The sequence below is a fragment of the Pyxicephalus adspersus genome, chromosome 3 (genome assembly GCF_032062135.1).
Source record: "Pyxicephalus adspersus chromosome 3, UCB_Pads_2.0, whole genome shotgun sequence".
NCBI classification, from domain to species: domain Eukaryota; kingdom Metazoa; phylum Chordata; class Amphibia; order Anura; family Pyxicephalidae; genus Pyxicephalus; species Pyxicephalus adspersus.
In genome coordinates, this window is record NC_092860.1 from 54,674,282 (window position 1) to 54,690,187 (window position 15,906).

The 15,906-nt window shown below is 35.7% G+C and overlaps 1 protein-coding gene across 1 annotated transcript in view; it reads left to right on the plus strand.

Annotated features, from left to right (window-relative positions):
* Positions 1-15,906, plus strand: part of JAK3 (Janus kinase 3) — a gene marked incomplete in the record, with an annotated part of 52,595 nt that overhangs the window by 30,623 nt on the left and 6,066 nt on the right. Inside the window, 8 exon segments of the mRNA XM_072404702.1 lie at positions 2,564-2,695; positions 4,743-4,827; positions 5,904-6,037; positions 6,403-6,535; positions 8,780-8,931; positions 13,715-13,865; positions 13,952-14,085; positions 15,473-15,662. Coding sequence (XP_072260803.1) covers positions 2,564-2,695; positions 4,743-4,827; positions 5,904-6,037; positions 6,403-6,535; positions 8,780-8,931; positions 13,715-13,865; positions 13,952-14,085; positions 15,473-15,662 — 1,111 coding nt within the window.

Genomic DNA, 15,906 nt, shown 5'->3' on the forward strand with positions numbered 1-15,906 from the left:
TATATATATATATATATATATATATATATATATACATATCCCATGATTACTTTGTTTTTAATCTGTGTTCTTTATTAACCATTACACCTTTTAAAAATGGAAATAACACTATTTTCTTTCCACTCCATAAATGAACATAGTGGCTAGCTGGAAATATACCTATTTTTCAACAGGATCACCCCTTTTTGTAAACCAACACTTTCAGTATTTTAAAAATGAATGCCGCAATGGGAGTTAGCTTGTTTCAAACACTTTCATCTCTTTTTTACAATTGTAGATGTATTTCTAGTAAGGAGCAATCTTGGTCCACTTTGGCTTTATTTCTGGTGATTAGCAGCCACAATGTAAGTCAATGGGTATTTGTCACTTTTTTTTAAAGTGGCTGTAAAAAATGCTGATTACTACTTCTTTTAAGTGAATGGAATTTCTGATCACCATTTGAAGGTAATTATGATATGGTGATCACTGATCGCTACAGTTAAAAAAGCATTGTCCATACATAAATGTAGCAATATGAAAGTTGTGATATAAGAAGAAAAAATGATTACTAATAATATTAATATTAAACAAGATTTATATAGTGCCAACATTTTACACAGCACTGTAAATTAAATAGGGGTTGCAAATTAAAGACATATACAGACAGTGACACGGGAGGAGAGGACCAAAGAGCTTACAATCTAGGAGGTGGGGCAAGAATCACACAAGAAGGGAGATTTTGAACAAAAAATGGCAAACTTTAATCCGATCACAATTTTCATAATTTAGTCCTTAAGTAAATTTTGTAGTCAGACAAGTAATTCAGGATTCAATGCAACAAATACTGATTCTAATAAGGGAAGTAGATACGTACAACAGTGCAATGCAACCAATAAGCAGCTGAACATGTCAAGAACAGCAAAACAATGGCAGATGAATATGTCAATTCTTAATTTAGTGCAAAGTAGGAAATGAGAAAACTTTATGCAGCTATAAACAGCTATAAACAGAGAGAGATTTGCCAGATATTATATCAAATTTTTACATATTCCAGACACCAAACATAGTAAAAACATGTCCCGGATATTTATGAACCTTTAAGTCTGAAATAAATATATATTTTTTTGTAAAATTAGGTTTCCTAGGGGTTTAAAATCTGTGTCACTTGAAAAATTTGATTCCCCTTTTATTATGCTTTAATTTTTTGTTTCAGTTTTGCAACACAGTATATTCCATGTACGAGCACTAGATGGCATTAGTGGTCAATATTAATAGTTGGACAATGATGTACAAAGGGTGTCAAACTCAAATACACAGTGAGCCAAAATTAAAAACTTGAAAAGTCCCAGGCCAAACTTGAAACTGAAATAGCACCGCTACTTCAATTCCCTGCGTCAAGAACATAGTAGTACTTATAGTGCTTATGTAGTGCTTATGTTTGTTGTTATTTTGGTTTGCATTGGTAGTGGTAGACTGAAAAGTATTTTTTACACTAAATCAGTGTGTAATATGTTGTGTTAGGAAGACCCAACAAAGTTGAAACTGGTGTTCTTAGTAAATGACTGAAATAGCAGCTGTGAAAAGTTTGTGTATTTTGTGAAAAGGCTGGGAATGTCTGTGTACGGTAAGTACATAATCCCTATTTTACCAATTGGCTGGATTTATTTTTATTTCTATCTGATGGGTCACTTGGGGTCCTAATTCCAAGATACTGATAAATTGTTGTTGAAAGGTCTATCCATCGATGCAATTGGCGGAGTGGTGTCAGTGTTTAATGGTGAGCTGTCCAGCAATTTGGCAGATGTTAATAATGACCAGTAACAAGGGAACTGAATTAGTAGAACCAAGATTTATCAGACCAGAATGCAAGATTTGAAGATTAGATGGCTGGAGGTAGCAGGCAAAAATATAGGGTGGATGACCACTGGAAAGACAGGAATATAAAGCCTGTGTATAAATAGCAAACATGCAAAGGTTGAAATCTGGTGGCACCTGAATTTACATGCTGCTTGCACTGTGCCATAAACTGGTAAAAAGTGCAAATAGCCTATCTGTTTCAGGACCATTGTAACTAACACCAAGTATATAAAGCACATGTTATCTCGGGTACTGCAAACATTTATTAAACCATATTTTTTCCTAAGAAAACCATATTGCATAATTGGATATGTGTTGAACCCCCTACTTTGGGTTTGTTCCTGGAAAAAACTTCAATTGGATTGGGTAGAGGCCACAATCAATAAAGATTCTAAAGTACAATCTTTGAACTATGGGAATCATATAAAGCTATATTACCTTTGGAAGCTGGAAAACGTTTAATATCAACATTTGAACATTTTTTCTTGGTATGCTCCTAGATTATTGGATGGTGACCCACCTGTCATTTTGTAGTAGAACCCACAAAGAATTAGAGTTAGAATAATGTTGGATCATTTACTGTACTGTTGAATTGTTTTATTTGCTTTATGTATGTCAGGTGGTATTGTATATTGGTATAAACCCATTTTGTAGTATTGTTTGTATGCTAATACCTCTGTAGTAGAAAATAATAAAGTATTAAAAAAAAACATATTTTCTCTTACAGCTGGAGAGTCAAGGAAAGGGCTCCTTCACAAAAATATTTCATGGGGTACGCAGGGATACAGATGGAGAGGAAGAACGTGAAGTGGATGTGTTGCTCAAAGTTCTTGATGCATCTCACCAACATTACCAAGAGGTAGAATCATACTTTGCCAGTCTAAATGTCCTTCCTGAAAAAAAGATGTGACAGCCCTTAATGATCATTATCTGACACAAATTCCAGACTGGTTATATCAAACAGATGATGTCCTAGAAACCATAATTAAAATATAACTACAAACAGTTTGTTGTTTTGCTGACCTTTGTTAGTGGTAGTGACTGTCATCATTGTCATGTGTTGTTTTTGTGTTATATCTCATTAAGTTCTGCTCCCTTACCTACTATCCAACATTACAATGTTGTGTTTCTTACTCCCACACACTGGAGCTGTATTTAGGCTGTAATTATGTATGTAAACACATGAGTTGCTATACTTCATAATGCTGAATTCCTATTTAGTGAAAAAGGTGGAGCAAAAATGGTTGGCTATTCAAATGATTGGTGCATTCGTCCTTTGTCTAAAAACATCTTCAATCTTCTAGGTACATGTGCACACAGTTTTTTCATCAACTTGATAGGCAGGTTGTTCCACACATCTGCGACAACTATCTATTGATGTCCAGCTGTCACAGTGAATTTAATTTTTCATGTATTCCCAGACAGACTTTTTAATGTTAAAGTAACATCTCTGTGAGGAATATTCCATCTCTTCTATAAATCCCTATTCTTTTTTTTTTTTTTTTTGCTGAAAATAGTTATTAATGATTTATCTTGTATGTTTGGGCATCGTCTTGCTACATACCTAATATGGGACCAATCTAATTCACCAAGTCCTCTCTATGATTGTACTGCATGATGGATAGGTATCTGCATGTGCTTTTCACCATTGCTGCACTGTTTCCTTGCCCATTCACTGTGTTTTTTGCCCTCAGCATTGCCTATTTCTTTGTGAATTTGTAAAAGAACCTGAACAGCACATCTGGAATACTCATCTTTTTTCAAATGTCTTCCTTTTCCAGAGACGTTGTAAATGCAGTATGACTATGGTGTGTCTTGCTGTGATTATCATTAATCTTACCAGTGTGTAAGGTTTTTTACAAACGCATGTCTTCTCCTCACCTGGATTAATTCCCTGTACACATTCCTCACAAATGTTTTTTAATGAACTAACCTTGTTAATCATTATCTCCTATGTGTAAGTATACCTAGGATTATTATTGTTGGTTTAAAGGAAAAGTATTTAAAAATGTTAAAGTAGTTTCAAACTACTTTTTTATTATTTAAAAATGCCAAACAAATTGCACTTGACATGTACATAAACATGAGAAGATCATAGGTCAAAGCTTTGATAATCCAAATGGTTAGAGCAATGTTTCTCAACCAGGGTTCCTCCAAATGTTGCTAAGGTTTCCTTAAGAATGACAGGTTTGTGACTTTGTAGGTCAGTTTAAGTGACACCAATGATTTTTGGCTATCTGTAAGGGTGACATTATTCCCACTGGCCAGTGATGTAGGTGGAATCTTTCCCACTGTGATCTGTGGATATAGTAATTATAGTAGGGGTTCCCTGAAAACCTGAAAGTTATTTCAAGGGTTCCCCCATGTTAAAAAATGTTGATTATATTGACAGGTTGATATGTATTTATGTTGACAATATTGAGATTGTCCTTTTGGCACTTTGGAAACTATACTGGATGGAACAAGCAGATTTGGAGCATTGGTATATTTGGTCTCATTTGACTCCTTTAGACAGTATACTAGTTTGAAGCTGCATTTTTGGTTGGGTGGATACTTTGGTGGTATACATGGAAAAAAAGGTACTAAAGAAGGAGAACAAAACTGAAAGTATCCTCATTAGGAGATACAACTGGGCACATATAGACCTAATAGTGTACAAATGATACACAGAGGTCCTATAGAGCTGGAAGCCCTGGCAGGGCTACCTATGGGAGTATAAAATTTTATTAATATAGGCAATGCTTTTATTAATCAAAGTGCCATGATTACTATGATATTATGTTACTAAATCACTTGCTCTTTATTTTTTATTCTATTGTTTTAATCTAAATTCTGATTTAGATGTATTTACAAAATGTTATTATGTTACCTTACTAATCAATATTCTTACATGTTTCACGCTGTAGTCTTTCTTAGAAGCAGCCAGTATAATGAACCAGCTCTCACACAAACACCAGGTTCTATTGCATGGAGTCTGTGTGGGGAAACAGAGTAAGTAAGCAAGGATTTTAGCACTTTGTGTTTCAGCAAGGTTTTAATTGTGTTAAACATTTTCACCTTCTTACTCTTTATGTTACTGTATTGTTTCACCATATGATAGTCACATGTGTGGTGGAATAAGGTTTTACATCTATCATGAAATCAAAATATAAAGACAAAAAGCATTTACTTTTATTGTAGATGTATTTCTAACACTGTAACTTGAAGACACATATTTGATAGTCGATGCAGCACTGTGTAACCAATACCTTTACTAAGAAAATATACTTTTTTTGCTTTGGTGCCTATAGACATACTGGGCCTGATTTATTAAAGCCCTCTAAAACTGGAGAAGATAGACTAATATGGGTTAACCTGGATTATTCAGCAAACCTGGAATTGATATCTTACAATAATTTGCTATTATTTTGAAAATATTTTCAATCCTTGACCCAATCCATTCCATATATCCTGGATCACTAAGGTTCTCCCATGATAGTCTATCTCCAGTCTTGGAGAGCTTTAATAAATCAGAACCATTGCACCTAGAAGTACATCCAGTGCTATCCATGTTCATAACAGCTGGAAGCAATCTAGTGTGTCATTTCATTCTTCAGTTTACACCAAACATAAATAGGCTTTTTCTAATACCATTTTCTCACCTGTGGCTACAAATATTTTCAGGTTAACTTTGAGTAAGCATATCAGTGCGATGTAAGGCAAGTAAACTTCTATCGCCTGCAGACACCAATCCTTGTGCCACTTCTCAGTCCATTAAAAGATGTAAAATCTGAGACAAAAAATACCTTTTTAAACATTTGCATTTTGGAATACTGTAATAATATGACAATTAATATTCTGCTTGCAATATTCACACATTTTGTTATGCATCAAGTTACATATATGGTAATGACACTGTCATTGAGATCATATTTTGGACCAAATAATTCCCCCATCTTTTAACTAAAACTTTTTCCAAAAAAATGCTTGTCTTTGCATGTTCTTCAATTTTAATATGACATTGAACATCATTGTGTATTATTTTGGACTTTTTTTGTAGTTTTTACAATCTGTTTCTTACATTCTAGTTGTGATGGTCCAGGAGTTTATATCTCTGGGGGCATTAGATCTCTACCTAAAAAGACAGCAACAGAAGGGCCCCATTCCTACCAGCTGGAAGCTGGAAGTGGTCAAGCAGCTGGCCTACGCTCTTTGTTATATGGTATGACTGATAAATCCCAGACTTTAGAAATGAAGAGACCTTTCTAAAAATGCTGCTTTTTTGTTCATGCTAACCAGCTGTTTTCAGTACTTCCTAACTCATTAAATTGTAACAAGAATGCAGATCAGACTTTACTGGCACAATTTCCTGGGTCTAGTGATTCACAAAGTACATATTAAGAATTAGGTCAATATTGGCAGTACATATACAGGAAATCAATACAAATTTCCTGTATATGGATATTCCAGTTCCTGATATCTCTTTACTTTATTTACTTTCCATTTGATATTCAAATTGATCCAAGCAAGTCCTTTTTCATGACATAACATAATTTTATTTGTTTATGTATTTTACCTCAACAATAGGAGGATAAGCAACTAGTTCATGGAAACATTTCAGCTAAGAAAATACTTTTGAGTCGGGAAGGGGACAAGGATACCCCTCCTTTCATTAAACTAAGTGACTGTGGTGTAAGCATCAAAATTCTAGAACAAGGAAGTAAGTTCTACAAATCACATCTTGTTATGTTTAGACATTTCCTATATGTTTTGTATACAAAACTTTTTATGTTGACGTGCTGTTTTATTTTTCTTATATAAAACTAACAATGAGGTGTGAGTCCCAGCTTTCTGTGTGTAAAATGACTGGTTACGAGTTCGTGTTTAGTGTTTATAGTACTGTATATTGTTATGATGTTATTTTATATTTTATAGGTTTACAGGGTTTAAAAGTTGTGCTTTAGATTTATTTGCTTATTATTTATTTGCAAACTTATTTTACAAATAATTTGTATTAGGAGGTAAACCCATGCATGACACACGACATATTGGGCTGTGTTTATAAATTATTCCCCTGTCAATTCTCTCTACATTCGCTAATAATTTTCTTACTGTGACAACTGTGCATTTTGACAATTGGCCACTAGGTGGCAGAACGACTCATTGTTTCATAAGAACACACAAGATGAGTGAAATTCAGACAAATGGACAGGGGAGTAATTTGTAACTAAAGCCCCTTGGGTTTTACAGAAAAGACCGCACATCAGTATTACCTTTTAAAATACCTTTTTAAGAATTGTTCCCTTGGGAAAGATTTAAAGTTGTTTGAAAACACTTTTGAATAGTTTTTTGAAACCAGAATGATCGAATGCTGCTGCTGATGTAATATAATAAAAATAGTTTTAAAATAAATTCTAGTGTTTTTTATATGTGTTCGCACGGATCATGAGGTTGCAGTGTGTTCACTGCTTCCTCGTGCCAGGGTTGTATGCAGCTTCTATTGGCGGAAGCCCCATAGAAAATCCATGGGGTGACAGTTAGCATTATTGTGGGATCCCAAATTACAACCTGTCCTTTAGTTCAGAGCTAAAAGAACAATATTTATTTGCCTACAGTCACGTAAACATAAAACATGGCAAATAAAATGTTAACATTAACATTTACAACCAACAGGTGCAGCGCTAGATTGCACGTGTTTACGAGGCCAACCATTACTAGCTGGGTTTGGCTGAACATCCTTGTTAGAATTTACTGTTCCAAGGATGTTTGGTCACAATGAAATTGCAATGGTCATGTAACAATCTGATTGATTGACGTCAGTGTATAATTGTTAAACACAGATAATAGAGTTAGGAGTTAATGCTGACATTTTCTGGATATACTTAAAGACCAATGGTCGCCAAACTTTTTGGTTCCGCGGACCACTAAAATCACTAGCTCCCAACCGCGCATGCGCGGGGAGCCGGGTATCAATCATAGTGATGTCACTGTGACATAGCCCCGCCCACTCTCCCATCGCAGATCTAAGCCTGCGATGGGAGAGTGGGCGGGTTATGTCCAGGGACACAGCCCTCCCACTTCCCTGCGCCTGGGACTTGTACGGGAAATGAGTTCCACAGCTCTAGCCGGTGCATTCTCCCAGCTGGGTCCTTCTCCTGACCCCGCTTGGGGGTGCACCGACCAGAGCCACGGACCCCCAAAATTTTCCTGTGAACCACCCATTGTGACCGCTAGTATAGACCATTGTGCACATCCAATAGAAATAAGTACTAACTTTTAATATAGCAGCGTCTGAGTGTTTTGTGTCATTCTTTAACCCTTCCCGTCCCACAAACAATTCCACCTTGTTACAAACTCTTCAACACTGAGAATGTCAGTGAGAACGTTAAAGGGTAAATCTGAGGCCAAAATCTTTTTGGGGGGTATTTAAATAGAAGGGGAAGGATTAAAACCCCCACACATTTTTTTTATTTTTTGCTGCCTGTATCATGGTGGCTATATTTTGCTTCTTTGCTTTCTTTCTGTCTCATTGAAAGTGGACGCCTGGACAAAAAAATATGTGAATCACTTTCAGAAGGGACACAGACAGCAATAAAAAGGTTCCTATGCTGTCCACGGAAATAGTAAAAAAAATTGCCCCTCTTAGTTTCACTTTTCTATAGAAGTTGGTATCACTAATATACACATGCCTCAAATTCCCATAAGACATGGGCAGCTCCTACACATAGTAAGATTGACACACAGTATGTATGCAGTTTTTTTTTTAACACTGACTGGAAACTAACTTAATATTTTATGTGTTTTTATTGTAATTGGAGGGGTATTAATATATTGGGATGATTTCAGGAAAATCAAAACTACCTATTACCCTGCCTGTTTTGTCAAATGCCCCTTATATTATTTTGTCTATATGCTGTATAGAAACTAAGATGCCTATTAATTGTCTTCATATTTATATTTACAGTGTTACTAGAGAGAATTCCATGGCTAGCTCCAGAATGTGTATCTGACCCCAGAAACTTAGCTCTAGAGTCTGATTGCTGGAGCTTTGGAGTCACTCTATGGGAAATCTTTAATGATGGTATTGTGCCCCTTAATGCAGAAGAACCAGAAAAGGTAAGTGTACCATAAAAACTGAAACTGGTATGATTATCTTACTAAGATCTGTTACCTTTTGCTGGTAATAGACTTTTTCACTTTTTTGGCAATTTATTTTTCCTCTAATATTCTATTAACATTGTCCTTCCCTCTATGTTCCTACAGTTGGTATTATCTTAGGAATTACACATTTATAAAAAATTGCATCAGACTTTACCTTTCACACACCTTTGATACCATGTGCTCTAAGCTACAAACCTTGGTACACCTATTTACATATTTTTAACAACCACAAAGCAAACACATAATTTCTCAGTAACTTTAGTTTGCAATATATGGTATATGCAAAAAAATTTGAAGTCTGTTATTCTTGCTTTTAATTGACCCCTACCGTTTACAGTTTTTGCATTAACCATTGACAAACACATTGTTTTCATCTTATAGGTATCTCTCTGTAGTATAATCTGTACACAAAAGTCTGCTCCCTAGAAATCCTAAGTATTCCAGGTATACTGGATACTACTAAATTTCCTCCTGCATAGCACAAATATAAAGTCCCTAATCGAGTGCCAAGGCTTTGCCTAACCCTGGAGAATGAGTATTAATATTACATCTGTAGGGTCCAATGATGTCTTCTCATATTTGGACTAAGACAGGATAATTCCATTCTCAGAATTCCTTAGGTAACTAAAACTGTGCCCAGCAAGTGCTCAAACTGAAGAGAGCACATCTTTGAACATCCTGGGACCCTGCAGCCTTGTGCCCAAAAGACCAGAAGCCACAGAATGGGTCTCAGTAGAAGAAGGCACAGTCACATTACTAACCCCACCTGAAGAAGCACCACCACCTGCCTTTATCATCTTTAATTTACCCTGTGGGACAACAAACAGAAAGTTCACTTGCAGGGAACATATACATATTTTCGTATTAAATAGTTTAGGTTTAGTAGATAGTGGCACACAAACACATGTCAAGACACATATAGTGGGTAAAAGTGCTGCCTGTCAGCCATCCCATCATGGATGTCTGACCGATTTTTGAAACTCAACCTGGATAAAACCAAACTCATCATCATCCCCCCCTCAAACTCCAAATCTCCCCCTGACATATTTATAACTGTTAACAACACTAATATTTATCCCTTGGTCCCTTATTGTTATATAGTTATTGGTCCCTCCCCTCTGGCACATTGTCTTTTTGTCACCTTTGTCACTCGGCCCTCTCATTTACCCCTCATATGCAGAACATTTCCAGATCCCGTCACTTTCATCTACGCAACATCTCCAAAATACGCCCCTACCTGTCCCCTGAGACCACCAAACTCCTTGTACACGCTCTTATCATCTCTCGTCTGGATTACTCTAACCTCCTCCTCTCTGGTATTCCACTAACCCGACTCTCTCCTCTACAATCTATTATGAATGCTGCAGCCACTCATTCATCCTTTCCCTCCTTTCCTCCCTTGCAGATCACTACACTGGCTTCCATTTCACCTTACAATCAAGCTCTTGTGCTTTGCCTTCAAATCCTTTCACAGTTCTTGTCCAACTTACATTTCTGACCGGGTAAAAAAAATACTCCCCCAGCCACTCTCCCTCTCTTCCAATGATCTACTAATGGCTTCTTCACTCATAACCTCATCACACGCACAGATACAAGACTTCTCTAGAGCTGCCCCAACTCTCTGGAATGGTCTTCCTCGTCCTATTCGGCTTGCTCCTAGTTTCTGCTTTCTACTTACTTTTGGTGCAATCTGTTATGTAATACTGATGCCTTCATACATCTAAGATAATGAACTGTCAATTTCCAGCAATCGAAGAGATATTATACTCGCCCATCCGACAGGCCGTGTCTCATTCCTGAGCACCATTTAATTATTTTAGACTTCATCATTCTACTTAAGATCCTCTGCCACAGGCTTTGGTTTCATCCTTTGACCTCAAAGACACTACAGGTTACAGTAGTGACCTTCAGAGAATAGAACAACATACTGCAGGAAACATTAATTTATTTACATTTTTCTAAAAAGTAGCGAATGAGTGTAAAAACATGCCCTCAATGACTTCTTTAGCTGCAGGCCAGGTAAAGTCAATTTGTCTTTCAAAGTTCAGAGCAGAAGCACTGAATATGTTCAAGTAATTTTCTAAGCAAGTGATGGGTCTTTACTTGGTTGTGTAACCTAGTTTGCTTAAGCAAAAAGTCTGTGGATCAGTTCAAGTGATATATCTGAATGACTATGATTGCAGAGACCCATGTAGGAGACTGGAGCATTTATGAGAAAGAGATATAAGTAGTAGCAGTGGGAATTTACAGCTCTGTTGTAAAGTTAAACAACATGAATATATCAAATCACATTTATGCCCTTACACTGTTTGCAATAAAGTATGCATTCTGCATTATGAATATGAAGCTGTATAATTTAATTTTTATATTTACCTAGAGTTAATTGAATATGTTTTTATATGTATGAGCAGTTATCCTTTAATGATAATAATGATTTTCTGTTTTGAAATATTATAATTTCATTATTATCTTACAATGTGACTTTTCTGGATTACACATGAGAAAATATTGAGAGCTATACTTGTATGGAAAGGAATATGTTTACTATTTGACTTTGTCTTTTAATTATACCACCAGTCCTATTTGTCTGTATATGGTATTGCTGACATTTTAGTAATTCTTCTTCTTCTCTGTATTGTAGTTGTTTCCTATTTGGGTTCTTGAAATAAAAAGTTCAAGAGCCCTTCTTCAAGCAAGAAAGGTAGGGAGCAGTGTAAAGTGAGATGCTGAGAAGAAGGATATCAGTCAGTCTTCTGTAAACTCTGGGGAATTGCTCCACAGTTCCTATAGTTACAGCAGTCAATGAGGTCCTGCTTTGGAATATATTTTCTGCTGAAAATATGTTTAAGCTGAAAAGCCTTTGTTAATATATCTACATTTTGTATTACTACATTGTGAGTAGTTGAGGCAAAACAAAAAAGGGAGTGGAACTTTAATAGGGATTGCAGGTACACTGTATTTTTAACTTGTATTTATATACCCTGTTTCCCCGAAAATAAGACCTACCCTGAAAAAAAACAGTAGCATGTTAATCATGCAAGGGGGAAATATAAGCCCTACCCCGAAAGTAAGCCCTATCGGCTTCTTCGGAGAGTGCGGTCATGGGGTACGTGGAGGGATACAACGAGGACGAAGAGAGCAGAGAGAGAGAGCAGGAGATTTTAAAAGCACTGGAGCAAGGGGTCAAGAAATCGCAGGGTGGGTATTAACCTATTCTGGTTGGTGGTTGGTGGACTCTCTTTTCAAAGGATTGTTGCTAGTATTTCATTTATTAGCACCAATGCATATTAACTGATTGATTTTTTTTTTTTGCTTTTACTTATATTGTTATTGAGTTTACTTTATTGAGTTATATTGGTTACTGTTCCGTGTCTGCATGTTATTCTATGAGTCATATGGTAATTGTCAGCACATTTTCTTGTTATGTTGCACTTGTTTGCTTATGAAGCTGTTTTTTTCATTAATCATTTTTTTAATTAATTTTTTGTACATAAGAAAACTTTCAGATTTTCAGAGATAAAATTAATATAGGACTCTGTCCTATTTTTGGGGAAACGCGGTAGCGCCAACATTTTATGCAGCGCTTTACATATATGAGTCTATAGTCATGTCACTAACTGTCCTTCAAAGGACCTCATAATCTAATATCCCTACCATATTTATATATCATCACCACAGTCTAAAGCAATTTGGAGGGAAAGCCAATTAATCTAATTGCATGCTGTTTGGGATGTGGGAGGAAACCAGAGTCCCTGGAAGAAACCCAAGCAAACACACAAACTCCTTGTCGATAGTGTCCTGGCTGAGATTTGAACCCGTGACCTAAAGCTGTGAAGGCAAGAGTGCTAGCCACTGCACACAAGGAGGTGTTATAAAAAATAAACTCAAACACACATTTTTGAATGCCTATAAAGTCCTCATGAGATGGTATCTAACATCAGCATGTATAGCTTGTGGGTTCTTCCTACTCACCAATAGGGTCATGTTCCAAAGTTTCTAGATTATGGATCAGAGTATATAATATGATTAGTTCTGTTTTGGGTGTTACTGTACCTAGAGATCCTAAACATGCCTTATTACACTTACCTATACCGGTAGGCTGTCACAATATCTCATATCATAGCATGGCCACCAAGCAGACTATGGCCCATGCTTGGAACTTTTTTGGAGGTAAACATTGGTTGCAAGGATCTATGATCAATTAAAAACGTGCTGCTGAACATAACAAGTCTCATGATAATTTTTTTGCGATTTGGCAACCCTGGTTATCTTATTTTTTACCTTCTCAGAGGACTTCTCAGAGGTCTCTTCTTTCCATATGAAGGTAATATAACTGTCACTCTCATATAAAAAGTGTGCCCTTCCCCCTCTTTCCTCCTTTTTATCTTCCCTTTCCCTTCACTTCCTGTGGTCTATGGCAGTTAGCTACTTTTTTAAGAACTTATTTTTCATGTACTTGTTTTGTATGTTGCTCCCCGCTGTGTCAGGAGTTGTTTTCTATAAATGTGTATTATAATGGTCTTGATTTTAGGCCAACTAAAAGTAAACTCCTTTACTTTTGTAATTTTGTAGTCATGACCGTTGTTTTTTTTTTTTTGTATTGTTCTTTTCTGTATAATTCTTAATAAAACCCTTTTGTACCAGAAAAAATATCAAATATAGTTTACCACAACATATTGTAATGATACTGAATTGTTACCACATAAACATCTTTCATGAATTCTTTTTCTTTAAACAGAAACTACAGTTTTACAAAGAACAGATGCAACTTCCCACTCCACACTGGATAGAGTTGGCCAGCTTAGAGCAGCAGTGCATATCTTACAACCCAGCCTTAAGACCATCGTTCCGTTCTGTCATTCGAGAACTAAACAACCTCATTGCATCTGGTAGGATACAGTCAAGTTTTGTAAATGCATTTTTTTTGTGGCAGGAGACTTGTGATGTTACAAATATATTTTATGTCTTCTCTTAGATTATGAACTGTTAGTGGATTCCAAAGGCCAACAAACAAAAGAGGGATTCAGGGCTTGTGATCATTCCTGGGAATACCAAGACCCCAGTGTATATGAGGAAAGACATCTTAAATATATATCAGTTCTTGGCAAGGTGAAATGTTTTTTACCACCTCTCAGTAATAAATCTAATAATTAGATGGATATGGTAATATAATGGAAATGGATAATATTTTGCTGTAAAATAATGCATTCTGTTTTGCTTCTGAAATAAACAGCTTCCTTTATGGGAACGAACATAAGGATGAAAAAAACTTTAACATTTATACACGTCGAACAGTAAACACTAATAACCTCCTACTCCGCTCCTCTATTGACTTACTTATGACTCATTCATTACTTTTCACAAGCATGTCTCCAACATTTCTCTGAGCCTCCCCTATTCTCTTACATTTTCTCTCTTGTCCTGTTAGGATCACTCCTAGATTTAACATTTTTCAACATGTTGTATTAAAAACATTATATTATAATCAGTAGATCCAGAGACAATTACAGTTAAAGTATGCTGTACAGTATATGTACAGTATATTCTTTCATCATATTTATTAGTTTGTTCATTTGTAAGTCAAAGGTGTAACCTGTATCTGCATATGCCATCATTTAAAGAAACCTTACATGTTAAAAATTAATAAATAAACTTGTTCCTAAAACCTCTTTAAACCTTTAGTTAACTATATTTAACCATATTTTACTTATTCTTCTCCTTATCAGCTTAGTTATTAAGTTTTCTTCTTTTTTTTCTATATTATTTGTTTTGTTTTTTCTATATTATTTGTTTGGTTGTTTTTTCAGTATATTACATAAAATGCCAGCAAAACTAAAAAAAAAACATAACTTGTACAAGAATCATCAATTTTAAATTTAATACAAATTATAGAATAAAAAGTATACTTTTTTATTTAAGTTTTTTGCTTCTTTTCTCGATGCGTTTCGTGGAACTAGTCGACATACATTAACACATTTGTGCTATGAGTTAGTGCATTGTTTATAAGCAAAGATGGTTCTCTTTTAAACTTTTGTGTAATATGCGTAAATGAAAAATTTGTTAAATTGTTTTCTGTTAGCTTACATAATAACAAAGCTATCACTAAATAAGCAGTCCTGTAGCAGAAATGGAAATATTATTCAACTATGAAATGGTTTACACGACCCTGAGCACTGTAAATGCAGCTAAACCTTAGAGCCTGATTTATTAAAACTCTCCAAGGCTGGAGAGGATACACTTTTATCAGTAAAGCTGGTCAATCCAGCAAACCTGGAATGGATTTCTTCAAAGTCATTTGCTATTTGCTAGCAAGTGTTTTCAATCCTGGACCAGATCCATTCCAGGTTTGCTGGATCACCCAGCTTCACTGATGAAAGTGTATCCTCTCCAGCCTTGAAGAGCTTTAATGAATCAGGCCCTTAATGTGTTTTTCCAAATCCAAAAATATTTACCAACCTTAATATTTTTTTCTGTCATTTTTTTTCTCTTTCCTCAGGGCAATTTTGGCAGTGTTGAACTATGTAGATATGATCCTTTGGGTGACAACACAGGAGAGCTGGTGGCAGTAAAAAAGCTCCAGCAAAGCACAGCTGAGCATGTCCGGGACTTCCACAGGGAGAGTCTGATACTCCGTGCTCTCCACAGTGACTACATTGTCAAATACAAGGGGATCTGTTACAGTGCAGGTCAAGCAGAACTACAGATCTACATAATCATTTTACAGCGTCACCAATTCTCTGTATAAGTACTGTTTGGTTTAATTTGTTCTCCTGTTCTCTTACAGCTGATGTTGATTTTCAAGCAGATCAAAAACTTTAATATTGAAATATTCTGGCATTTTCAATAAAACAGAGCAATATCAATAATAAAGATGGCAATATACAGGGCCAAATTTGATTTTAATGTAAAGATCTCAGCCTAGTAGAAGAC